This window comes from Selaginella moellendorffii, unplaced genomic scaffold (genome assembly GCF_000143415.4).
Source record: "Selaginella moellendorffii unplaced genomic scaffold, v1.0 SELMOscaffold_10, whole genome shotgun sequence".
Classification (NCBI taxonomy): domain Eukaryota; kingdom Viridiplantae; phylum Streptophyta; class Lycopodiopsida; order Selaginellales; family Selaginellaceae; genus Selaginella; species Selaginella moellendorffii.
In genome coordinates this window covers 1,828,858-1,853,462 of record NW_003314271.1, presented here as the reverse complement: position 1 = coordinate 1,853,462, position 24,605 = coordinate 1,828,858, and the positions used below count along the sequence as shown (strand labels likewise).

The 24,605-nt window shown below is 50.5% G+C and overlaps 3 protein-coding genes across 4 annotated transcripts; 2 read left to right on the top strand and 1 right to left on the bottom strand.

The window, feature by feature from the left end:
- Positions 1-49: 49 nt before the first annotated feature.
- Positions 50-2,937, bottom strand: LOC9650308. Its single transcript, XM_024673145.1, has 10 exons — positions 2,701-2,937; positions 2,575-2,652; positions 2,129-2,520; positions 1,443-2,063; positions 1,234-1,388; positions 1,023-1,180; positions 835-968; positions 428-789; positions 240-343; positions 50-165 (listed from the first exon to the last, which is right to left on the bottom strand). The coding sequence occupies exons 1-10, from the start codon at positions 2,921-2,923 to the stop codon at positions 104-106; spliced, it is 2,289 nt and encodes a 762-aa protein (XP_024528913.1). The 5' UTR covers positions 2,924-2,937; the 3' UTR covers positions 50-103.
- Positions 2,938-2,968: 31 nt separating this feature from the next.
- Positions 2,969-3,603, top strand: LOC9650307 (30S ribosomal protein S16-2, chloroplastic/mitochondrial). Its single transcript, XM_002968470.2, has 3 exons — positions 2,969-3,110; positions 3,160-3,205; positions 3,257-3,603. The coding sequence occupies exons 1-3, from the start codon at positions 2,978-2,980 to the stop codon at positions 3,528-3,530; spliced, it is 453 nt and encodes a 150-aa protein (XP_002968516.2). The 5' UTR covers positions 2,969-2,977; the 3' UTR covers positions 3,531-3,603.
- Positions 3,604-3,715: 112 nt separating this feature from the next.
- Positions 3,716-7,151, top strand: LOC112345773 (E3 ubiquitin-protein ligase rnf8-like). Of its 2 annotated transcripts, XM_024673147.1 has the most exons (11): positions 3,716-3,953; positions 4,076-5,273; positions 5,344-5,528; positions 5,591-5,717; positions 5,768-5,833; positions 5,892-6,000; positions 6,073-6,211; positions 6,265-6,388; positions 6,448-6,497; positions 6,555-6,642; positions 6,703-7,151. In XM_024673147.1, the coding sequence occupies exons 1-7, from the start codon at positions 3,878-3,880 to the stop codon at positions 6,190-6,192; spliced, it is 1,881 nt and encodes a 626-aa protein (XP_024528915.1). In that variant the 5' UTR covers positions 3,716-3,877; the 3' UTR covers positions 6,193-6,211; positions 6,265-6,388; positions 6,448-6,497; positions 6,555-6,642; positions 6,703-7,151. The 2 variants fall into 2 exon arrangements, with proteins under 2 accessions (XP_024528915.1, XP_024528916.1); XM_024673148.1 differs by lacking the exons at positions 6,265-6,388; positions 6,448-6,497; positions 6,555-6,642; positions 6,703-7,151 and having other exon boundaries at positions 6,077-6,206.
- The last annotated feature ends 17,454 nt before the right edge of the window (positions 7,152-24,605 follow it).

Here is a 24,605-nt window from a genome sequence, read left to right as displayed (position 1 = left end):
TATTAATCCCAACCGTAGGATACAACGTGGCACAATCGCAACCGTTGGGCACAACGAACCGGGTTCCTTTATTAGTTTAAACATGAACTAGTAGAATTTTTGGTTACTTGGAAATTCCCGACGATGAATGTATCTGGAGAGGATTGATAGGAACAAACAATGTCTCTGGAAAAAAAGAAAGAACAAGAGTCTAAGAACTCCCTCCACGCACGAAGCAAAAAGAAAACTTGGAAGCTTACCGCGATCCTTTGAGGCCAAATGAAGAGTGTCCAGAGTGATGATCCCATCGGCGAGCGGGAGCAAATCGCACTTCACAACCGTGGTTGAATGCGCAGGAAGTCGCCTGTATCAAAAGCTCACTCTCGTGAGACAAAGAATCCAAAGAGAAACACGAGATAAGCTTGAAAGACCATCGAGAGAAACTTACCCGAGTGGAACAGTACTTTGCAGCCACAAATGAGTCCTTGCAGGGCTGTTCTCCGCTACTATCTCAGCAGCGGAAACTCTTCTCTCTCTCGTTCTCTTTGACGACTCTTCGGCTTCTTTCGCTTGTTCTGCTTCTTTGACCTTCGGTTTTTCTCGTCCAGGAGGCATTGACATGGATCTAAAATTCTTCCGAGCTTTCTCTTGTTCTTCACGGAAGCTGTGCGAGTTCCCTACGGGTGATTTCTTAGCTGCGTTTGTTGTTACTGGAGTCACTGATACTGGTGCGCATGCCAAAGTGCTTGGAGCTAAAAGTGTCAAGTCAAGTTCTCTGGATGTAAGGTTTGTGGCTTGGACTGTCACGACCTGGAGAAAAGTTCCAGTGAAGGCAAATAACTTGAAACTGTCTACCTGTGACTTGAGCTGGGGGAGAGCTTCACTTGGAACTCCAGTTGGCGTGCTGCTCTCCAGCGAGACTGAAACAAGAAGGTCCCTCGCGGGTCGTGGTTTCCACTTCAGCGAGTGTTTCAAATAAAATCTCGAGTCTGGTATCAGATAACAAGTTAATGCTAAGATCGAACGCCATAACTAGAACTTACGAGTGTGACTACAATGACAGGCCACTAGAACTGCATAACTCCCGCCATCAGATGCTTCTTTTGCTTGTCGAGGAGTAGAATAACTCTGTTTGCCAGAACTTTCTACCTTCAGTAGCGAACTCGTGGGTCTCAAAATAAATGAATGTTGTTCTCCGGTTCTGCAAAAAGGAGTATTTCCATGAGAGAGACTAAACAAGTAAAACATTCAAACCTGAGACATAGATTTGGGAGTTTGTCATCTTCGCCAGTTTCCACGCATGAAACAGGAATTGGCTGTGAAACTGCACCGGGGCTAGTCGCTTGGCATATGATACTAATTGAATCAATATAAATACAGACATCGGACATGTCAGAAGGAAGAACGTTCTGCAGGAAAAAAAGGGAGGCAAATGAGAACGAAAGTTCAAACTAAAAACGAACCTCAATAAGGACGCAAATGAGATCTTCGGCGTTGCAATCTGCGGAGTATGAATTGATCCGTAAAGGTTGTACGACGGATATCTTCTTGCACCATCGTTTTCCAGGTACGTAAAGGCCTTCCAATCCACAGTGAGCGGAAAAGCGCTGAGGTTCCAGCGGTACACCCCGGAAAGAGAGCAATCCTTCGCTTCCAACTTCTTCGGAGCCAAGATCTTTCTCCGGATACAGCTTGTTCCATTCCCCTGGAGCAGTGTTTAGTGCAGATGGTGGATACGGTGGAACTGCCGCAGGAGCTGCGGCCGGAGCAACTGGAGGCAAAGAACCAGCCGAAGACGATCTCAAGTGACCGAACGAGAAAAGCGTTGAGTTGGCAGCTCCGAATGAAAGCCTCTGCGTACCAGTGGCAGCGTTTGCTGCCGGGACAGCGGACGATTGCTGCGTCGTGAACGCGTTCCTATCCAGAGGCAGCAGCCAGTGCAAAAGATCCTGCGCTGGATCCAAGTCCTTGGGAATCGTCTTGGAAGCCGACATGGGAGAGCTGTGTTGCTCGTACTGTAGGACCTCGAGGACCGCCTCGTGCGTGATCGAGCGTGGAACCACCACTGTCACTTCCAGCATAACCTGTACCCTGCCATCTTATCAATGAGCAATTTCGAAAAGAATTGAGTCGAAAGTTCGGTGCATACCACAATGTCTCCGTTCGCAAGAGCGCAAGAGGTGATGGCTCGTCTCGCGATTCCTCCAGCTGCAACAGGGTCGAATCCATCTCTTTCCACCACTACTGGAACCACACTCTCAGCTTCGTCGTGCTGGTCGGACTCGTCCACCTTGTTCTCGTTGATAACGCTCACGTAAAAATGGGACCTTTGGAAGCTTTCGAGGAGCTGCGCGCTCTTCTTCTTGTGCCATTCCTCGCGAAGTGATTCGCCGGCATTCGATTCGAGAACTTCGCCGGCGACGGGATTGGCTTTGAGCAAAGCGTTCTTGTTGATCACCGCAGCAACCTTGAAGGGAGTGATAATCTCGGGAACTGTGAGGTCGCGAGAGGAGACCGTGACAAAGACTTTGATTTGTTCACCTGCAAAGCAAAGAATTTCTCAAGCTCTAGCGAAGGAAATCAAGAAACACTCACCAGGAAAAACGAATCCACGATCCAAATGGCTGAGATGCGTCAAATCTGGTGCCGCGCTCCATTCATTCGGAAGCTCCTCTGCAAAGAAAAGTGAGCGAGGATAATCCATGACCATGAACAGCTTACTTCCAGGAACAAGCACGGATCCCTCGTTGCTCGATACATCCGCGTGGCCCTGGACTGGGATCCGCGTCCTCGGCCTCGCTTGCATTGCCTCCTTGAGATCACCCGGAGCCTGGATCTGCTGCTCGAGGCCAAGATTCGTGACGCCGCCGCGAAATTCCTGCTTGGCATCTACCGCAGGCTGCTCCTGCGATGCCTGGAAGGAGCTCCGCAGCAAGAAGCTCATGGCGCTCGCATCTCTCCCCCTCTAAAAACCCTAAAAACCCTTGGAGCTAGGGCAATGGTGGTGAGGCTGAGGCTCGCGAGATTTGGGGGCCGCAATCTCCCATTCTACCGCATCTACGCCGCCGATGCGCGCTCCCCGCGCAACGGGAGGCATGTCGAGGTCCTGGGCTACTACAATCCCTTGCCAGGTACTGGATTTCCGTCTCTGTGAGTGTCTCCAGCGATGATCTTCTCCAGGGCAAGATGGGCTCAAGCGCATTGGGATGAAAATCGATAGGATCAAGTAAGAATGGCGCTAGATTTCTCCAGGGCTCGATCGCTGTTTGGTTTCCAGGTATTGGATCTCGGTTGGAGCGCAGCCCACCGAGATCGTCCAGCATTTGCTGTGGAAAGTGGGGATTTTCCCAGCGCCGCCGCGGCCGCAGCTCATGTCCAAGGACGAGGCCGCCAAGGTTGTCGCGGCGATGAACGAGGCGGACAAGAAGAAGCGGCAATTGCTCCAGGAGAAGCGCGACGCGCGGCGGGAGAGGCTAGCGGCGAGGCTGGGAGACGCTTACAAGAAGAAGGAGAGGCCCAGTTCCTCCTCTCCGGAGGAACAATCCAAGTAGAAGTGGAAAACGCGGTTATGACATTGTGATGAACATAAAAGTGACGTGTCAACTTGTGATTGGATGTTCTGTCTGACATGTGCTAACATGTAAAGGTAAACAAGCTGACGTGTTATTTGCTTACTATGACATGTAAACGGGAAAGGAAGTGACCTTAGGAGCCCTAAAAGTTCTTTCAGCTGAAGCGTGAGGGCGGAAGTGACGCTTCGTCCCAATGCTGGGCGCCCGGCGGCGATGGCGTAGGCGGCAGCGGCAGTGGCAGTGCGGCGATGGCGTAGAGAGCGCGATCTCGTTCCCGCATTCTTCAATCCGGCTGAGGCGCGAGGTACGATGATGCGTAGGGCCCTATGTTGCATCTCGTACGCTGCGAATGCGAGTGTAGCCATGCGCCGGATCTTGTAACTCGACGGGCACAACTAGACGGTGGGCTACATTTAGGATTTCCTCTTTTCTCGAGCTCTCGAGCTCGTTTTCTCCATTAGACATTAGAACGATCATAGTTTTTCTTGCTGAAACTTATGTGTTCTTGGGGTTTTTTCTTTCAGGGAAAACACTCGATGGTCGGGCTGACTTGAAAGGAGCAGCTGGTTTCTACCTTTGGATCCGGGCAGTCTTCAACAGCGTAGGGCGTTCCTGTATGATTCGGAATCCGCTATTTCGGAGGTTTGAGATCAAGGACAATCCTTTGTACCAGGGTAAGCACAACATGCCAGCAGCCCCTTCTCGGTCCGAGCCGGCGGACGTTCGCTCATCTGGTCTGGGATTGTGTGGCTTTGGCTCGGGTCCGTCGTCTCCAAAAGCAGGCAAGAAGAAAAGAGAAAAGTCACCAAAGCGAGACAGGCCCAAGTCACCACCATCGTCTCCAAAGCCTCAGAAAGTCAAGGCTCCAAAGGCTCCAAAGGCCCCGAAGGCCCCGAAGGCTCCAAGGCCACCGGGAAAGCCACGCTTGTGTTGGCCTTTCTTCTCGTCCTCCAAGAAGCCGCGGAAGCAAAAGCAAAAGCAAAAGCCTCCGGAAGTGAAGATCCAGAAGCCTGTAGAAAGTGATAGCAGCAAAGGAAGTAGCAAGGCGAGTAGTAGAGGGAGTAGTAGAGCGAGTAGCCGGCCTCCAAGTCGACCAACGAGTAGACCGACCACTCCAAGTCCTGCGAGGTCCGAGGCGTCGAGTGTGGAGAGTGTGCAGGTCAAGAAGCAAAAGAAACCTGAAATGCCCGAGAAGAAGCCTGAGAAGCCCGAGAAGAAGCCCGAGAAGAAGCCCGAGAAAAAGCCTGAAGTTAAGCTGGAAGTTAAGAAGCCCGAGAAGCCCGTGAAGAAAAAAGTTCCGAAGCAGAAGAAAGCTAAGTCCGGCGGATGGCTTTGCTTTCCTTTATTTTCTCGCAAGCATCCAGCAGGGAAGAAAAGCAAGAAGAAGCGGGGACTCTCCGAGGAAAGGAAGAACGAGTTGAATAAGGCTGTCGAGAGGCACAGGGAGCAATGGTTCCAGCAGAGGGAGGCCAAGGAAGAAGCAAAGAAGGCCAAGGAAGAGCTGGAACATGAAGATAAGAAGAAGCAAAAGGAGAAGGCAAGGAGAGGAAAGTTGACGAGGGAGCAGAAAGAGAAGCTGGAGCTTCAAAAGCGTCAGGAGAAGCCCATAAGTTTCCTGGACTGCTCAATCTGCCACAAGCTGCTCAAGTACGCCGTGGAAATCGACTGCGGGCATGCGTTTTGTCACTCCTGCCTACGGAGAAAGATGAGCCGCTCGAAGCTGTAAGTGTTTCGTTTTTGTTGTCATGTCTTTCTCATGCTTCTTAAACGTCAAAACTTTTTTTTTTTTCAGGTGTCCGGTGTGCATGTCGGAGATCGAGTACGTCCATCCTTCCTATGTGTTGCGAGAACTGGTGGAAAAGTTCGGTTCCAAGGACGGTCCTAAGAAGCTTACAGCCGACCTGTTGCAAGCGTCAAGCTATTATGAGGAACAGGACCCCATTGTTATTGCGTGCCAGTTCGTCGCTGCTGGTGGTAGTAAGTTGCATACTTTTTTCCTTTTATTTCGTTCGTATCTGACTATGGAATTTATCCTGCAGCCTGCTGCTCTGGCACCAACGGAGCGTTTGATCCGGCAGATTTGTATAAGACGTCGAGGCTTGAAGAGTATGTTAGCGACGAGGAGTATCTAGATACAATCAAAATGGTGAATCAGATTCTTTCCAGGTACGTGAAAGTGTTTTTGTTTTTATGGTAAGAACTTCTTTCTTGTGCAGCTGGTCTGGAAGCGCCTTTGCTAACTGTCTTTCGACGATATGTTGTTGTTTGTTTCCTTCACAAGTGTAAGCTTCTCTTTAGCCAGGGACATTGATATATTTTTTTTTGTCGATTTTCTCGCAGGAGGAGGATAGTAAGTATGATCGAAATAGTTCTCGGGGATTGTAATTTGAAATGGCCCGAGACTGGGCTGTTTTGGACACTAATGCGAGTAGACGGCGAGACTAAATCTGTAAGTGTTGATTTTCTTCTCTTTTTTCTCGACGGTGTCATAAAGAGACCATCTTCTCGATTTTTCGTGCAGGCAGGTTCTGTGCAGCAGTTTTACTTAATTTTACGTGTTGATCCCATGAAAGCTCGTGCCTATCAAAATACCTTGAGGGCCGGTATTGTCATCGTCCACCACATCAGAGTCTCACGATAACTTAAAGCAAGGAAGAGAAGTAAACGCAGTAAACGCTCTTTTTTGGATGGATTCTAAGTTACATGCCTGCAGGTGGCCAGAAGAAGGACGTTGAGATTGCTCGTTTGAGAAAGCAGAACGCTCTCATGAGGCACAAGATGCTAGAACTTGGCGAGAACACTTTCATCCGAGCGCTTGTAGGACGAAGAGCATCCAAGTAAGAAAACTTTCTTGCGCAAGACGCAACAACTGGCTTGTTCCCTTAACCCCCCGCAGGTATAGTCTCAAGACACGAGCCAGCTTGAGCTTCGTAGAAGAGTATCCAGGTAATCCAATTCCGATTACAAACACGATATCGACTGGTTTGTGTGTATCTATTACAGACTCGCCCGTGATCTCGGCGCTCACTCTCCGCGATCTGGTTCTCCACAATCCTTTGTCCAAGAGATACTTCGTGCCTCCATGGAACAGGTACTTGATCGAGGATGTTTCCTCCACATTCTAAAACTTTTTTGTGGAGGTCTTACACAGGTTGAGATCCACAAGCACTGGTCCTCTTCCACTAACCAGCGAGGAGGATTACCAGATGCGAAGCCAGCTTACGTCGTTTATAAGCCGATCGCCATCGCCATACTTGGAGAGACGGTCGCGCTCGCCGCCAAATTCCAGAAGGAGCCCGATCTGGGGAGACAAAGGAGTAAGTTCTAAACGACGAAAAAAATCAAGAAGCCCGTATGAAAAAAAACGCAAACGGAAACGAAATCGCCAACCACGTCCAAACTTCTACTATTAACACACAGGCACGCTTTTCTGTTTTTTTTTGTTTCTTTGCTCACAGCTGCCTCCATGGAGATAGCCTCAGGTGACGCTATGATCTTCATGCAGAGAAAGACAAAAGCTAGCGAAAACTGTAAATTTTACGTTAAAGGAAAGGTGGCGCTTAGGGTTTCTGTTTGAATATAAAGCTTTCAGTTAGCTCTGATAATGGCTACTGGATCAAGATTCGATCGTCATTCGAAATTGGTGTGCGGCTTCTTGGCTTTGTATGAAGGAGAAAAGGCTTACGGTTTTGCACGAGATACTTCCATGGCGAGCTGCGAAAGCTTTACGAATCCCTGGGCGACCGCAAGGACTTGCGTGATGCGTTTGAGATTGATGAAAACTCGAAAGGGACAAAGGGAATTAACTCGGCTGGGTCGAGAAGATCACGATCTCTTGGGTCAAAGAGACTTGGGTTGACGATGATCATCTCAAGGTGGCTGTACGGCACTGGTTTGCCTGGTGTTTCCGGACAGTGTGGTGGTGGCAAACGCGAGCGAGTTTCGCTGTGTCATGTCGAGTTCCTGCGGTAGAGTGGAAGAGATCGGGGATTTCCAAGAGGAGCAATCGGCATCTTCCCGGTTTTCCACAAGTGCGATGCTTTCAAGGGTTTTGGGTATTTCCTGTTCAAGCAAAGCTCCAGTTCCATGGACCTTTTGATCAGCACGGTTCCAGACGTGTACGACATCAGCCTCGAGGCTGGGATCGAATGGATTGTGATCGCCTCACAGGCCCAATCCAAGATCCAACCAGGAGGTAGGGGGTCTCTAACATTGCGCAAGAAATGTACTGACTTTATAGAGACTTACCGGCACTTTGTATGGGTCAAGTGTCCACTTGGGGACATGGGCATGACGATGAAAGTTCTGTGACAAACCAACCCATACTAGCAGGGATCTCATTGGCCGTGAGTCAAGGAAATCATGAGGAAAAGATTAGTTGATCATCTGTTTCTGTAGAAGTAATGCCATGGATCAAATTACCTAATTACAATTTAAAATTTATATTGTTTTTAAAATATTAATTTTAACAGAGACTGAGTTGTTATTATTTATACACTCTCACATTATGTATTTTATATTGAAAACTACTTAACTTACTTCTAATTTTGGAATATAGAAATGTATATATCAATTAGCCCAAAAAATCTAGTTTATATACAATTTAAATTGAAACCAATCTAATAGCTATCAAAAATCCACTACACTAATATTAATATATGGCACTATAGTTGTACATTTGGACCTTATATCATTCCCTCCTTTCTGAATGATAGAAAACAGTTAGGGTTTTATAATGGATAGGCCAAAATTTGGAAGAACATCAAGAGGCACCAATGGGTTTATAAGTGGTATTAATTGTTCTTGATTCCTTTGTAAGAAGCATTTTTGCTGTTGATGCATAATTTCTGAAAGGTCAACTTGTTGGATATCATGCCAAACCTCATAAACTTGAGGTTCAACTTGTCGCAACACCCAATATAATCCCTTCCACTAAGCAAAAAACCCTTTAGATAAACCATATACCGTAAGATTAGAAAAATAGATTAATACCAAGTCATTTACTTTATATTCTATAAATGGATAATGATAGGAGTTATAACACTATTGTTGTCCCATTTGTATGTGGCCTAGGTGTTTGGTAGACTCTGCTCAAACAAGTGAAAGAATGCTTGTCAAATATTAATTCTAAGATTTAGCATCGGTAGCTTGTGGCAATTGCAAAGGTAAACTTAATTCCATTAGTAATATTGAATTATAACCATATAGGAGTTTATATGGTGAAGCATTAACAAAACTTTACACCCTTGTGACATACATATACCGAAGAAAAGGCAAATAACCATCCTAATCTAAATGTTGAAAGTCCATATACTTGTAAGGAACCGACTCCCCGAGATGTCGTAGGCTAAAGGATCCCCAAAAGCTTGACCGAAGTGACAAAGAGTTCATCGGATGGGACCAAGTCGAGGATCGAGTCCAAGACCGACTCTAGGACCGAGTTCGAGGTAGAGTCCGGAATCGAATCCGAGACCGACTCGGGGACCGAGTTCGAGTCCGAGTTCGAGACCGAGTTCGAGACGGAGTCCGGATCCGAAATCGGGTCCGAGACCGAGTCCGAGGTCGAGTCCGAGGTCGGGTCCGAGATCGGGTCCGAGATCAAGTCCGTGATCGAGTCCGAACCCGAATCCGAAGTCGGATCCGAAATCGGGTCCGAGATCGAGCCAGAGACTAAGTCCAAATACTAATACGGGTCAAGGGGTGAAAGCCCAAAGCGTGCGTCTCCCAGGGGGGGGGGGGCTGCAGGGGGTTCCAAAAGTATAGTAGGGATAGTGAGGTCCAGGAACCAGTTTAGAAGGGACTCTCCAGTTGGGCTTCCAAACCGACTTGAGGTTGGGACTGGGACCGAGGGGCCTTGGGTGGGAGTGAGCATGGACTTGGCTGGTGCCGGAGGGGCCATCCAAGGAAGTGCTCAAGAGCAGCTCCCACTCCCGAAAGGGAAACCGATTGCGGTGCTCCCGGCTCAGGTGGAGTGGTGCCCCACTTGAGTACCTTGTGGCTCATTGGTCCTCGCCCTTCCGGGGGCTTGGGCCTTTCCTTCGGGATGGAAGAGGGGGGGTAGAGGTACCCATACCGGGCCGTTAGGCCACGGTGTTTCGCCCCGACGTCCCGAAGCAAGTGCTGCACCCAAGGCTTGGGATTTAGAGGGTCCCATGATCAAGCCTTGTGATACCTTGGGGTGTTAGGAATCTGGAGGCTTGGTGTGCTTGGCTGCTTGTGCCTGCGGGGAGTGTAGCCGAACCTTAAGTCCAGTCTAACCCGGGGAGGGGGATTGGGAGAGATTTGGGAATCCGTAGATGGATGGCTAACACTCCGTTGCTCGTGCAGTAAGTAGTTGAAACCAAGTAGGAGCTGGCACCATAGGCGAGAACCTTGGCGAGGGAACTTAGCACAAGCCAAGGCGGAGTTGGTCGGATAGGCGAGGTAAGCTGGCAAATTGGAAAGGAAAAATTTGTGGCTTACAATTTGGTATCGGAGCCTTCTCCTCAGTTCTAGCGAAGGATAGAGGCGGATTGCTGGGAGATGGCAAGGGCAGGGCGTAAGCGAACCCAGGCGGAGACAGAACCTCCGCCAGAGCTGGAGCCTCCGGTCGAACAAGAGGCTATGGATGAGGAATCCTTGCATGAGGAGGACTCTAGTGAGGAAACTTCCAAACAGGAGTCCGGTGGCGAGGTTCGGTCGTCCAAGGCTCGATTGGACGTTCTAGAAGGTCAATTGGCGCAGACCAATGCCCTGCTGGAGACTCTCGTACGCAAGCTAAAGCGTGACGAGAAACGGAAGAAAAGGCGAAAGACTGCGGATGCTGGCAGCGCAGAAGGTGCGGACCCTTCGGCAGGGACTGAGGCAAAACCAGACAAGGTCGAACAGACCGAAGTGGAATCAGTCCCTCAGGCAGTTCCCAAGTACAAACCAAAGCCCCCACCGGTGTTCAAGGGAGTGAACGACTATAAGGTTGTGGAGGATTGGTTTTACGATATGGAGGACTACTTCCGAGCGTTACGGTTACCGAGCTCGGAGAAGGTCCCATGTGCAAAACCATACTTGGCAGATAATGCCAAGTCTTGGTGGAGAACAACGGAGGCCAACGAAGGACCGGTGGCCACCTGGGACATGATGAAGGCGAGGATCCGCGCGACATACGTTCCTCCGAATGCCACTCTGCATCTGAGAGATGAGCTGAGTAGGCTGAAGCAGACTGGAACCATCCAGGAATATGTGAATGGGTTCATGGCAAAGAGGATACTTGTCACGGACATGGGGGATATGGATGCGTTCCATGCCTTTATATCAGGTTTGCAAACCTGGGCTCGCGGTGAGGTGATGCGCTGGAACCCGACCAACTACAAGGAAGCGTTGGATGCGGCCATCAAGGTGCATTTCAACGATAACCTGCGAAAGGGGAACACGACGGGGTCGGGATCCACGTTTCACAAAGGGGCCAAACCGAGGGGAACATATAGCAGGGGGAAATTCAGGAAGAGTTTCTCTAAGAATGAGTCCTCGGGATTTCGGAAAGGCAAATCCGGTGGCCAGCGAGCAAGTACGTGGGGGAGTCAAGCGAAAAGAGACAAACCCACGGATAAGAAGGTCAAGTCATATAGCAGCGTGGGAAACAACGTATGCTATAACTGCGGTGAAGCGGGACACTTTTCGAGGGAATGTCCCTACCCGAAGAAGGCCAGAGCCAATATGGCCATCAAGTCGGGCGAAGTCCAAAATGAGGTATGTGATCCAGTCCCTAACTCAAAGTTACTCATTACACGAGCAACTTTGGTAGAGAGTCGTTCGCGACATCTACTAGCCCTCCGAGGGAAGCTCGGAGGTAGCTTTGTTAAGATCCTTATTGACACGGGTGCTTCGGATAATTTTGTGGCTGCAGACATAGTCCGGCAAGCCGGACTAACGGTGCAGCGGCTAGGCGAACCAAGGACTATAGAGTTTGTTCAAGGTAGCCAAAGCACCGATGAGGTACTTCGACAAGCGAAAGTCGAAGTAGGGACATGGAAGGTAGACATGGATTTCACCGTGTTGGACATGGCGGGATTTGACGTGATCTTCGGAATGGATTGGTTCAATCGGTTCGTGGTAGCCCTACATGGACAAGGTAGGAACCTTGTGGTACTGGCGAATGCCCAAGGAAGAAGATCTAGGGTGGAAGCCCAGGATCTAAAGGTAGGGCAAAGCAAGGCCAAAGAATCCTGCTTAAACCTGGTGTCCACGAGAGGACAACTCACTAAAGGAACTAAGGCAGCCTTTTTGTGCTTACTCTCGGTGAAGAGTGACAAAAAGACAAGAACGGAAGAAGTGCCTTTAGTGATCCAGCGGGTGTTGGACCAATTCCAGGATACCATGCCGGAGGAGCTACCGGCGGGGCTGCCCCCAGCACGACCAATAGAACATAAGATTGAGCTGGTCGAGGGTGCTGAGGCAGTGGTTCGTCCCCCTTATCGTTTGAACGAAAAAGAACTCAAGGAGCTCAAGTGCCAACTAGAGGAGTTGGTGGACAAAGGGTATGTTAGGTTGAGCAAGTCGCCGTATGGGGCGCCCGTGTTATTTGTGAAAAAGAAAGATGGATCTATGCGCATGTGCATAGACTACCGCTTGCTCAACAAGTATACAAAGAAGAACAAGTACCCTTTGCCTAGGATTGAGGACCTGTTCGATAGGTTGGGAAAGGCAAAATACTTCTCGAGGATTGACCTAAGGTCAGGATACTACCAGATCAGGGTAGCCGAGGAAGATGTCGAGAAGACAACCTGTCGAACGAGGTATGGGAGCTTTGAGTTTCTGGTGATGCCCTTCGGGCTATGTAATGCGCCGGCAACGTTTTCGGCGCTAATGAACCACGTCTTTGTACCCTATCTGGATCACTTCGTGGTCGTCTATATCGACGACATCCTGATCTATAGCGAGACGCTAGAAGAGCATGCCGAACACTTGGCGAAGGTGTTTGAGAAACTAAGGGAACACAAGCTATATGCTAAAGAGAGCAAATGTGACTTTGCTCAACAAGAGGTAAAGTTTCTCGGGCATGTGGTGGGCCAAGACGGGCTCAAGGTGGACCCGGAGAAGGTCCAAGCGATCCAGGAATGGGAGCGACCATCGAATGTACATGAGTTGAGGGCGTTCCTGGGGCTATGCAACTACTATCGAAAGTTTATCAGACACTATTCGAGAGTAGCCCTGCCCTTAACGGACCAAACAGGAAAAGGGAAGATGGTATGGACAGCAGAATGCGAGGCGGCATTCGTCCACCTCAAAGGGAAGTTGAGGAAGGCTCCCGTATTGGCATTGCCAGACTTTGGTAAGGACTTTGAGGTAGAAACGGATGCTTCGGACTTTGCGTTGGGCGCAGTTCTGAAGCAAGACAACCATCCGGTAGCGTTCTTCTCGAAGAAGCTGGACAAGGCTCAACGGAAGTGGCCTGCCCATGAGAAGGAATTGTTTGCGGTGGTCAAGGCACTCAAGGAGTGGCGACACTACCTTGGGAGACACTTCAAGGTTTACACGGACAATGTGGCAACGAAACACTTCTTGTCACAGCCCGACCTAAGAGGGAAACAAGGTCGGTGGGCCAATGCCTTGGCCGAGTTTGATTGCGAAATTCTGTACAAGCCTGGGAAGAGCAACATCGTGGCGGATGCGCTAAGTCGAAAAGCGAGCTTGAAGTTGGCAATATCCAGCGCAACAGCAACCTTCTGGGACGATGTGCGGACAGCATATGAGAACGATGGTCTAGCACAAGAAGTGTTGCTGAGGAATCTAGAGGCGCGGGAAGCTCACCAGAGAGGTGAGCTGCCAACGGAAGAGAAAACGGGCTATGCGGAACGCAACGGACTCATTTATTACAAGCAAACGAGGGTGTATGTTCCAGAAGGGGAACTAAGGAAGGTGGCCTTAGAAGAGTGTCATGACGGACCTCTTGCGGGACACGGCGGAGTGCCCAAGACGATGGGCTTACTCAAGAGGAAGTACCATTGGCCAGATATGGCTAAGGACGTCAAAGACTATGTAAAGACATGTCCAACATGTCAGCAGGTCAAAGCCGTGACTAAGGCTAGTGGGGGCTTGTTGCAAAGCATCCCAATTCCAGATCGCCCGTGGAAATGTCTTACGATGGACTTCATCACGGGACTACCCCCAAGCGAGGGGTTTGATGCGATATTCGTGGTGGTGGACCGATTTTCAAAGATGGCACATTTCATACCCACCACAACGGACGTGGATGCGGAAGGTGTGGCGAAGCTGTTCTTTGAACAAGTGGTTCGAGTGCGGGGAAGGCCGGAAGAGATTATCTCAGATCGAGATAAGATCTTCACTAGTAGGTTCTGGAGGACACTCCTAGAACAGTATCGCACCAAATTGAAATTCAGCACAGCCTATCACCCACAGACAGGTAATGGGTATTAAGTCAAGATTGATGGCACTAACACTTCTTGACAGACGGACAAACGGAAAGGGTGAATAGGCAGCTGGAGGATTATTTGCGATGCTATGTCTCGGGAGACCAGACCGACTGGGTAAGTCATTTGGGACTTGCGGAAATGTGTTATAACAACTCACCACACTCAAGCATCGGGGTGAGTCCATGGGAAGTCATCAATGGGCGAGCTATTGAAGGTCCTGTGGAACTCGGCGTGGCCGAGTATCATGGAGAGTTACCCGCAGTGGAGGCATTCACGGCGGAAAGACTCAACATTTGGAATCTAGTGAGGGATTCCTTGGAACGGGCTCAACAAAGGCAAACTAAGTACGCGAACCAAAAGCGTCGGGATGTGGAGTTCCAAGCTGGGGAGAAGGTGTGGCTGAACACCAAGAACCTCAGACTACCAAGCTGGATCAGCCGAAAGTTGACCCAAAGGTAAAGACGCATGTATTCCTGTAAATGAATTGATCTTGAGTTCCTTAAGCAGGTTCGCGGGGCCTTATGAAATTGAGGCACGAATCGGTAAAGTGGCTTACCGACTCCGACTTCCTCGAGAGATGGGGAAGATGCACCCAGTGTTCCACGTGAACTTACTCAAGCCGTACTTTGAGGATCCGCTTCGCAAGGACCAAGTGAGACCTTTACCTGAGGTTATCCAAGGGGAAGAGGAATACGAAGTCGAGGCCATCCTCAATGCGCGCAAGAGCAAGCGACAAGGACGCGAGGTGAGAGAGTTCCATGTGAAGTGGAAAGGATTTCCACACTGCGAAGCAACATGGGAACCGGAGGAGAACCTAGCGAACGCACGAGATCTAGTGGAGGAATTTCTGCAAGGCAGAACTTTATGTACTTATGCAAAATTCAATTAAAAAATATCAATTTGCAAAGTTGAGCAAATGGCATATGTTGGGACCCGAAGGCGCGCCAAAGGTAAGCTAATTAGCATGGGTTGGATAGGTCGACCAGGCGTAGGGCACTACGCCCGACTCCCTGCGGGGATGTCGAATCCGTAGACGTATTCTACGGAGGTTGGGTTCGAGTCCCAACCCCCTAGTAAAGCAAGGCTGGGTTCAAGTCCCGACCCTATACTAGGGCGTGGTGAGGTGAGGAATATAGGGACACCTATATTCCGTTGTCATGGGCTCTTGGCCGGGGAGGCTAACTTAGGCACACCGCTAAGTGGGGGGATGCCCCCGGAGACATGGACAACAAGTTGTAGGATAAAACGAGACGTTCGATGTGGGCATCGAACTTCTTCTATGGGTGGTGGAGTTGTAAGGAACCGACTCCCCGAGATGTCGTAGGCTAAAGGATCCCCAAAAGCTTGACCGAAGTGACAAAGAGTTCATCGGATGGGACCAAGTCGAGGATCGAGTCCAAGACCGACTCTAGGACCGAGTTCGAGGTAGAGTCCGGAATCGAATCCGAGACCGACTCGGGGACCGAGTTCGAGTCCGAGTTCGAGACCGAGTTCGAGACGGAGTCCGGATCCGAAATCGGGTCCGAGACCGAGTCCGAGGTCGAGTCCGAGGTCGGGTCCGAGATCGGGTCCGAGATCAAGTCCGTGATCGAGTCCGAACCCGAATCCGAAGTCGGATCCGAAATCGGGTCCGAGATCGAGCCAGAGACTAAGTCCAAATACTAATACGGGTCAAGGGGTGAAAGCCCAAAGCGTGCGTCTCCCAGGGGGGGGGGGCTGCAGGGGGTTCCAAAAGTATAGTAGGGATAGTGAGGTCCAGGAACCAGTTTAGAAGGGACTCTCCAGTTGGGCTTCCAAACCGACTTGAGGTTGGGACTGGGACCGAGGGGCCTTGGGTGGGAGTGAGCATGGACTTGGCTGGTGCCGGAGGGGCCATCCAAGGAAGTGCTCAAGAGCAGCTCCCACTCCCGAAAGGGAAACCGATTGCGGTGCTCCCGGCTCAGGTGGAGTGGTGCCCCACTTGAGTACCTTGTGGCTCATTGGTCCTCGCCCTTCCGGGGGCTTGGGCCTTTCCTTCGGGATGGAAGAGGGGGGGTAGAGGTACCCATACCGGGCCGTTAGGCCACGGTGTTTCACCCCGACGTCCCGAAGCAAGTGCTGCACCCAAGGCTTGGGATTTAGAGGGTCCCATGATCAAGCCTTGTGATACCTTGGGGTGTTAGGAATCTGGAGGCTTGGTGTGCTTGGCTGCTTGTGCCTGCGGGGAGTGTAGCCGAACCTTAAGTCCAGTCTAACCCGGGGAGGGGGATTGGGAGAGATTTGGGAATCCGTAGATGGATGGCTAACACTCCGTTGCTCGTGCAGTAAGTAGTTGAAACCAAGTAGGAGCTGGCACCATAGGCGAGAACCTTGGCGAGGGAACTTAGCACAAGCCAAGGCGGAGTTGGTCGGATAGGCGAGGTAAGCTGGCAAATTGGAAAGGAAAAATTTGTGGCTTACAATACTTTGCAATCATCCCTTTGAAGGTTTGAATGAGCTATTCCACCAAACTATCTAATTGTGGATGATAAGTACTTATGAAAGTGTGACGTATCCCCAACAGAGATGTTAAAATGTGAAAAGCCTTAGCCATAAATGTGGGACTATTATCCGAAAGAATTCATTCCGCACATGAATGCTAAAACACTACTCAATTGAGGAGGAAGTATCTAATAGCAGTTGTAGATGCACTAGTAAGAGCATCAACTTCCACCCAATGAGTCAAGTAGTCAAAAGCAATAATTACATACTCATTGCTAATAGTCAACTGTGAAAAAGGCCTTATTAAATCAAACATCACCAACTCAAATGAATAAGCAATTGCAATTAACTCTAACCGTCTTTCCGCAGCATGAGGGGGAGTATTATGAGTTTCACACCAAATGCAATTGTATATATACTGTGAGACACAAAATCCCTAGCCCCCAAAGTGGAGCCGGAAAGGGTGCCACGTGGTAGTGGCTGAAGCGAGAGCCAAACGAGCGTAACACGGTTGGACCAAAAGCTCCGACTTGAAAAGTCAAGAGCGGGAGTGGAACTCCCAAAGAAGGGCTCGAGGAACGAGCACGAAGCGAGCAAAAAGCGAGGCTCCAAAAAGGGACCCAAAAGGACCAACACATGACACGTGGGAGTGTCCGAGATGGACTCGAGTTGGAGTCCGAGATGGACCCGAGTTGGAGTCCGAGATGGACCCGAGTTGAAGTCCGAAGTGGAGTCCGAGATGGACCCGAGTTGAAGTCCGAAGTGGAGTCCGAAGTGGAGTCCGAGGTGGACCCGAGATGGACCCGAGATAGAGTCCGAAGTGGAGTCCGAGGTGGACCCGAGATGGACCCGAGTTGGAGTCTGAGGTGGAGTCCGAGATGGACCCGAGATGGAGTCCGAGATGGAGTCCGAGATGGACCCGAGATGGAGTCCGAGATGGAGTCCGAGATGGAGTCCGAGATGGACCCGAGATGGACCCGAAATGGAGTCCGAGATGGACCCGAGATGGAGTCCAAGATGGAGTCCGAGATGGAGTCCGAGATGGAGTCCGAAGTCGAGACCGAGACCGGGACCGAGACCGAGACCGAGAGCGAGACCGAGATCGGGACCGAGACCGAGACCGAGGCCGAGGCCGAGACCGAGCCCGAGCCCGAGTCCGAGTCCGAATCCGAGTCCGAGTCCGAGTCCGAGTCCGAGTCCGAGTCCGAGTCCGAGTCCGGAGCCTGAGAGGGTGAAAGCCCAAAGCGTTCGTCTCCCAGACCCTGGGGGGTTTGGTGAGCTCCAAAAGTATAGTAGGGGGAGGACTGCAGTGGAGCCAGTTTGGCCAGGAAAGGCCAGTTTGGCCCAGGAAGGCCAGACCCAGTGTTGGGTGATGAACTGACCACTGGGAAGTCCAAGACTAGAGTGAATACGGACCGACAAGCGGGGTAGCTTGGTGAAGTGTTCAAGAGCCGGCTCTAGTTCCCCCGGGAGATCGACTGGCCGATGCTCCCAGTCCAAGTGTGGGTGGCACTACCTACTTGGATACCAGGCGTGGCTCAACGGAACCTCGCTCTAAGCCCATGGCTAGAGCACCTAAAGGCGAAAGGCGGGGAGAGTACCCAGGTGGCTCGCGTAAGGCCACGGTGTTCCGAAATGTTGTCCCAAAGGCCTAGACTGTGGAAAGGAAGAGGAGCAGTCCTCTGGGGTAGTGACCAAGGACACAGTCGTGTGGTGAAGAAGTCCCAGAGGACCATGGGACTTAGTGGTCGGGCCTGTGGGCCTCGATCCAATGGCAGTGTTGGCAAACACGGCTAGGGGCAGAAAGGGACTTGGTAGGAACTGACAAAGGAACTTTCGGGAAGGCAATTCCCCAGGTCTGTGGGCATCCTAAGGATGCTAAGGAGTGGATCCAGGATGACCACTCGTGGACAGATGGCCCAGTCTTGGAGAGACGGGATGGTGATGCAAGTGGTATTGGATCACTAGTGCAGCAAAGGTGAATGGGCATGGCCTTAGCGTAACGGGCCGAGATGTCAGTGGTACCTTTGGGTGTCGGTCTTGGGACCAGACACGTGGAGCACTTGGACCAGGTGCAAGTGTGGAGTGGCATGGATGCCATTCTTGGGGCTAGCAAGTCCCAAGTCCTAAATTGGACTTATGGAGGTTGTGAATGAGACTCCTCTAAGTGGTTGGAGGTGTGGTTAGGTGACTAAAGTAGAACGGAAAAATTAGTCGCTTACAACTTGGTATCGGAGCTATTCCTTCGTCCGACTTTTATTGGTGCTCAAGTATATCACCACTGGTGTTGGTAATGGAAGGTCCGAGAAGTGGGCCTATCCTTGAGGAGTAGCAGGTCGGGAAGACATGGCTCTCCATTACAGTTCATGTGTGAACTTGTAGACAAGGTGGTGGATAGAAAAGGGGCCAATAATGGAACGACTTTGGGATCTTGGGAACAGTGCAAGGTTTTCCTCATTGAGTTGAGGAGGTGATCCAGATGAGCGTTTGACTCAGCAAACGGGCTAATGTAGTTGGGGTAAACAACTATAGTTGGGATCACGGGGAAGATAGAGACTCCAAAAACAATAAAGGAGTCACAAGTTTATCCTCACATGGTGGAGGCTGGTGCTCATGAAGGTGAGACCGGAATGGATGACCGTGAGAGGTCAAGTATGGATGAGGACACGAGTCCTCGAAATGGTAGCCGGGGCTACCTCTAATAAATCCTGGAACAACCCAAGGAGTTGGGGGTGTATTAAGTGGATGAGTTGGTATTCTCATCACATGGACAAGTAGTCCTAAGGGGCAAAGTTTGGCCCCAGAGAACAAAATCAAGTGTCAGAGTAACACTTGTGAAAATAGTCCTTTTGAGTAGGACAGGAATGCAAGAATTGTATTCCGGTGAGCTAGTGCCTCACAAGTAGGACCTTACGGGTCGGTGGATTAACCAAGTCCAAAACTGCTAGATGACTCAAGTAGAGTCAAGGGATGGTCCTAAAAGGACTGATAGAAGCATTTGGACTGAGGTGAGTTGTACCCCACAAAGGATGGGGGGGGATCATAGAATCCAAGGATGAGAACAAAGAGTATCTCATCAATGGCAAAATGTGCCATGCTAAAGTTATGGGAAAGGTGTTCCCAGAAGAAAACAACTTTGACACAAAGTTGTGTGTGACCTCTATGGTGTAGTGCTAACGGATGGTTGGCATGAGAAAGAGCGGTGTTGGTCTTGGCAAAGACTTAAACACGAAGGGGAAGTGTCATAGAGGTAGGCTCGTGGAGTTGATGGTGTGGAGACACCAAATGTGCCAAGGTGTGATACCTTGAGGCTATGTTGGTGGGTTCATAAGAACCCCTTGCCAAAGGAATTCCAATGGAAATGGGAATGGCATAGCCTAAGCGGCAGAGCATGCAGTTGGAGTGCGGTGACCCAGATAATGATGGAGGTGTGCAAGCACCAAGCAATGAGTTGTAGGACTTGACAACTATGAGGCAACTAAGCAAGAGGTGCAAAATAACTGGTTAAACGGGTAGAAGGTAGCTACCCAAGACTTCTAATATAGGGAAGTCGGATATACCCTTACGGGGGATAAGCTGCTTATGTTGCGATATAGTAAGTCAATGTCATAAAAGGAAATACTCATTGTCAAGAAAGCCATCATTGGGACACCCGAACACTCTAGAACACCAGAAGGTGGTGTTTAATGTCGCGAGGGCAATGGATAAAGCCCAAGGGACTAAGTCCCTAGCGAATGATGGATAGAAGGTGCTATCCAAATGTCCAAGGTTGCGGAGACAGGAGAGGACTGTCTACCCGAGTTGGACAAAGCCAAAAATGGAATTTTGGCAAGGCTAGTGATGGGCATGTAAAGGCCCATAAGCAACAATGTAATCCCAGTGTGTGGGATTATAAGCTGAGCATACCCGGATTGAGGAACCACTCCCTGGGCTATTGGGTAGGTTCATCCCTAAGAATACTTGCTAAGGCATGATAGAAAGTGCAAAGCTATCCTCCTGGTCTGGAGGAGAATGACCGAAGGAAAGGTGTGAAGCCAAAGGCAAGTAGTATTGGGATGGAATTGAACCATAGAAATCAAAGGACATATCCAACAGTGGTTATGAAAGTTGGGAGTGGAGAAGCAAGAGGGTGCTCGAGGATGTTGTTGCTAGCAACCGTGATGCCATGGAGAGTCTAAAATATGGAATTGTCCATGTTAGACTATATGGCAACTATAAAGCTTGCGAAAGGGGAGGCCTTAGCAAGCTGAGGGACAGAGTTCCTTCAAGGTTCCCAAAGACGATTCTAGGTAGCGTAGTACCTAGAAAGGCCAAGTGTAAATGGTTTATGGAACGCGCGAAATCAGAGTGGCGCAGCAGAAGCGTGGTCTTGAAGCTTGCCATGAGGCAAGGTTATCAAGGTTAGGGAAGTAGTTCCCGAGTGTTCAAAGAGAGGGCTTTGAACAAAAGTCGATGGTCAAGGACTTTCACGCTTATGCAGGAACCATGTTACAATGGTCGGAGGACTTGCCAAGTGAGATTGGCACGTCGGGGGAACAAAGACCCTAGTTGAAGGTGATAACTTCAAAAGGGGTGGGCCATGGGGCCGAGCATGGAGGAGTCCATGCATGATCACAGACATGTCAAGTGAGAGGACTTGGCAGTGTGGAGGAACTAGGTTCCTAAGCTGTGATCTGTAGCGCACTTTAAAAATAGGTTGGTGCACCGGCGTGGGGAGTCACGCCAGGCATCTAGTGTGATGCCGTCTGTAGATGCATATACGGAGGTTGGGTTCGAGTCCCGACCCTCTAGTGCTTGGGTTCGAGTCCCAAATCACTAGGGCGTGGTGATGGTTTGGAATATGAGGACACTCATATTTCGGTGGTCATGGACTCTCAGTGGGGAGACTGGTTTGGGCACACCGCCAAGCGAGGGATGCCTCGGAGTCGTGATGCACGTTTAGATTGCTTAGTGTGAAAGCTCAGCATATCTAACTTGAACGCTTTGGTGCAAGTGGCACCAAGGTCGTGGTGAGTGAGATGGGGACACCTAATCTCAGTTGCTATGAACCCTTGGCCGTAAGGGCTAGCTTGGGTGCACCGCCAAGTGTGGGGGATGCCCCCGGGGTTATAGTCAACAACTTGGAGGTCTAGAAGACCAAGTACCTCTTGGCAACTCTGTTAAGGTGCCAAGGTGAGATCACTAGGTGATCTTATGGCCAGATAAGGACAAGGTCCTTGGTTGGCTAAGGAATGAAGTTCCTGGTTCAAAATGTTGAAATTGAACTGTTTAAGGTGATGTGGCTTGGTCGTGATAACCAAGTGGGAAGAGCACCTAAGGGGAATAAACTATGTCCGTGAGATGGCATAGTGAGTCCGAGGAAAGTAGTCTCTATAAAAGACCCATGGGAGGGTCACGAAGTTGTGCCGTGGATAGAGCCCATAGCAGAAGATGCTAAAGAGACGTACTAGGGGTGAACATCCTCCGGACTTGGCAAAGAAGAGTCTTTGCTATGGAACCGAAACAATACCTCAAGGAGGGAGGTAGAGATTCGATGTTGCTTGGTGCAACAATCAATGGATAGGAGCAAAAGATGAGTGGCCAAGATAGGGCCGTGGAATCCCTTGGGGGGAATCCAAGTGACAAAGTTAGGCGAGGAACACTAATGTGTTGGACGCTAACAAGTTGCGGGAAAGGAAGTGTGTTTCCAAGGAGGGATTCCGAAATGCTCCGGTTTGGCAAAAGTGGAAGCTCCAAGGGAGGGAGCGGTAAGGTAGCCAAATGATAGGGCCATGAACAGCCCTAGCACAAAGTATGATAACTGGAACTTTGGCACGAAATAGAAGAGAGGATGATGGTGCCCTCGAGTAGAGAACTTTCTAGGAAGGGAAGTGGAGTTGCACAAAAGGTGCAAGGCAAGGTGTCGGAGACACCTAGGAAATTGACTCCAAGGAGTCAAACTTCAAAGTTCCAAAGTGCGGAGGTTATATCGATGGAAATTGAGACTACTCGAGAAGGAGTAGTGGGATTGACTTAGAGAAGGGTCTCTAAGAGGTTTAGCGAGCACTAAACCAATAAAAGGAGAGAACCATTACATGTGGTCCAATCAGTCTCTAAGTTGGAAAGACTACGCTCCTTAAAGGATGGACAAGGCATGGTGAGCCTTTGGTGTCAAACCATAGACAAAGATTGACTAGGTGCCAAGGATGGAAATGGTAACACGTGTGGGTGTTACTTTATGAAAGGGTTTACCGTTCGATGAGGACATCGAACTTCGTCTATGGGTGGTGGAGTTGTGAGACACAAAATCCCTAGCCCCCAAAGTGGAGCCGGAAAGGGTGCCACGTGGTAGTGGCTGAAGCGAGAGCCAAACGAGCGTAACACGGTTGGACCAAAAGCTCCGACTTGAAAAGTCAAGAGCGGGAGTGGAACTCCCAAAGAAGGGCTCGAGGAACGAGCACGAAGCGAGCAAAAAGCGAGGCTCCAAAAAGGGACCCAAAAGGACCAACACATGACACGTGGGAGTGTCCGAGATGGACTCGAGTTGGAGTCCGAGATGGACCCGAGTTGGAGTCCGAGATGGACCCGAGTTGGAGTCCGAAGTGGAGTCCGAGATGGACCCGAGTTGAAGTCCGAAGTGGAGTCCGAGATGGACCCGAGATGGAGTTCGAGATGGAGTCCGAAGTGGAGTCCGAGGTGGACCCGAGATGGACCCGAGATAGAGTCCGAAGTGGAGTCCGAGGTGGACCCGAGATGGACCCGAGTTGGAGTCTGAGGTGGAGTCCGAGATGGACCCGAGATGGAGTCCGAGATGGACCCGAAATGGAGTCCGAGATGGACCCGAGATGGAGTCCAAGATGGAGTCCGAGATGGACCCGAGATGGAGTCCGAGATGGAGTCCGAGATGGAGTCCGAGATGGAGTCCGAAGTCGAGACCGAGACCGGGACCGAGACCGAGACCGAGAGCGAGACCGAGATCGGGACCGAGACCGAGACCGAGTCCGAGTCCGAATCCGAGTCCGAGCCCGAGTCCGAGTCCGAGTCCGAGTCCGAGTCCGAGTCCGGAGCCTGAGAGGGTGAAAGCCCAAAGCGTTCGTCTCCCAGACCCTGGGGGGTTTGGTGAGCTCCAAAAGTATAGTAGGGGGAGGACTGCAGTGGAGCCAGTTTGGCCAGGAAAGGCCAGTTTGGCCCAGGAAGGCCAGACCCAGTGTTGGGTGATGAACTGACCACTGGGAAGTCCAAGACTAGAGTGAATACGGACCGACAAGCGGGGTAGCTTGGTGAAGTGTTCAAGAGCCGGCTCTAGTTCCCCCGGGAGATCGACTGGCCGATGCTCCCAGTCCAAGTGTGGGTGGCACTACCTACTTGGATACCAGGCGTGGCTCAACGGAACCTCGCTCTAAGCCCATGGCTAGAGCACCTAAAGGCGAAAGGCGGGGAGAGTACCCAGGTGGCTCGCGTAAGGCCACGGTGTTCCGAAATGTTGTCCCAAAGGCCTAGACTGTGGAAAGGAAGAGGAGCAGTCCTCTGGGGTAGTGACCAAGGACACAGTCGTGTGGTGAAGAAGTCCCAGAGGACCATGGGACTTAGTGGTCGGGCCTGTGGGCCTCGATCCAATGGCAGTGTTGGCAAACACGGCTAGGGGCAGAAAGGGACTTGGTAGGAACTGACAAAGGAACTTTCGGGAAGGCAATTCCCCAGGTCTGTGGGCATCCTAAGGATGCTAAGGAGTGGATCCAGGATGACCACTCGTGGACAGATGGCCCAGTCTTGGAGAGACGGGATGGTGATGCAAGTGGTATTGGATCACTAGTGCAGCAAAGGTGAATGGGCATGGCCTTAGCGTAACGGGCCGAGATGTCAGTGGTACCTTTGGGTGTCGGTCTTGGGACCAGACACGTGGAGCACTTGGACCAGGTGCAAGTGTGGAGTGGCATGGATGCCATTCTTGGGGCTAGCAAGTCCCAAGTCCTAAATTGGACTTATGGAGGTTGTGAATGAGACTCCTCTAAGTGGTTGGAGGTGTGGTTAGGTGACTAAAGTAGAACGGAAAAATTAGTCGCTTACATATACTAGGTGTCGCAAATGTGACTTTGGGTATCAAAAGATACTTGTTGGTCAGTCCTTATGGATACTCTTTCCTTACTACCATGACGGCAAGAGATTGGTACTGCTGGTTCCCATCATTAGCCCCTCTTGTCCAAATGTT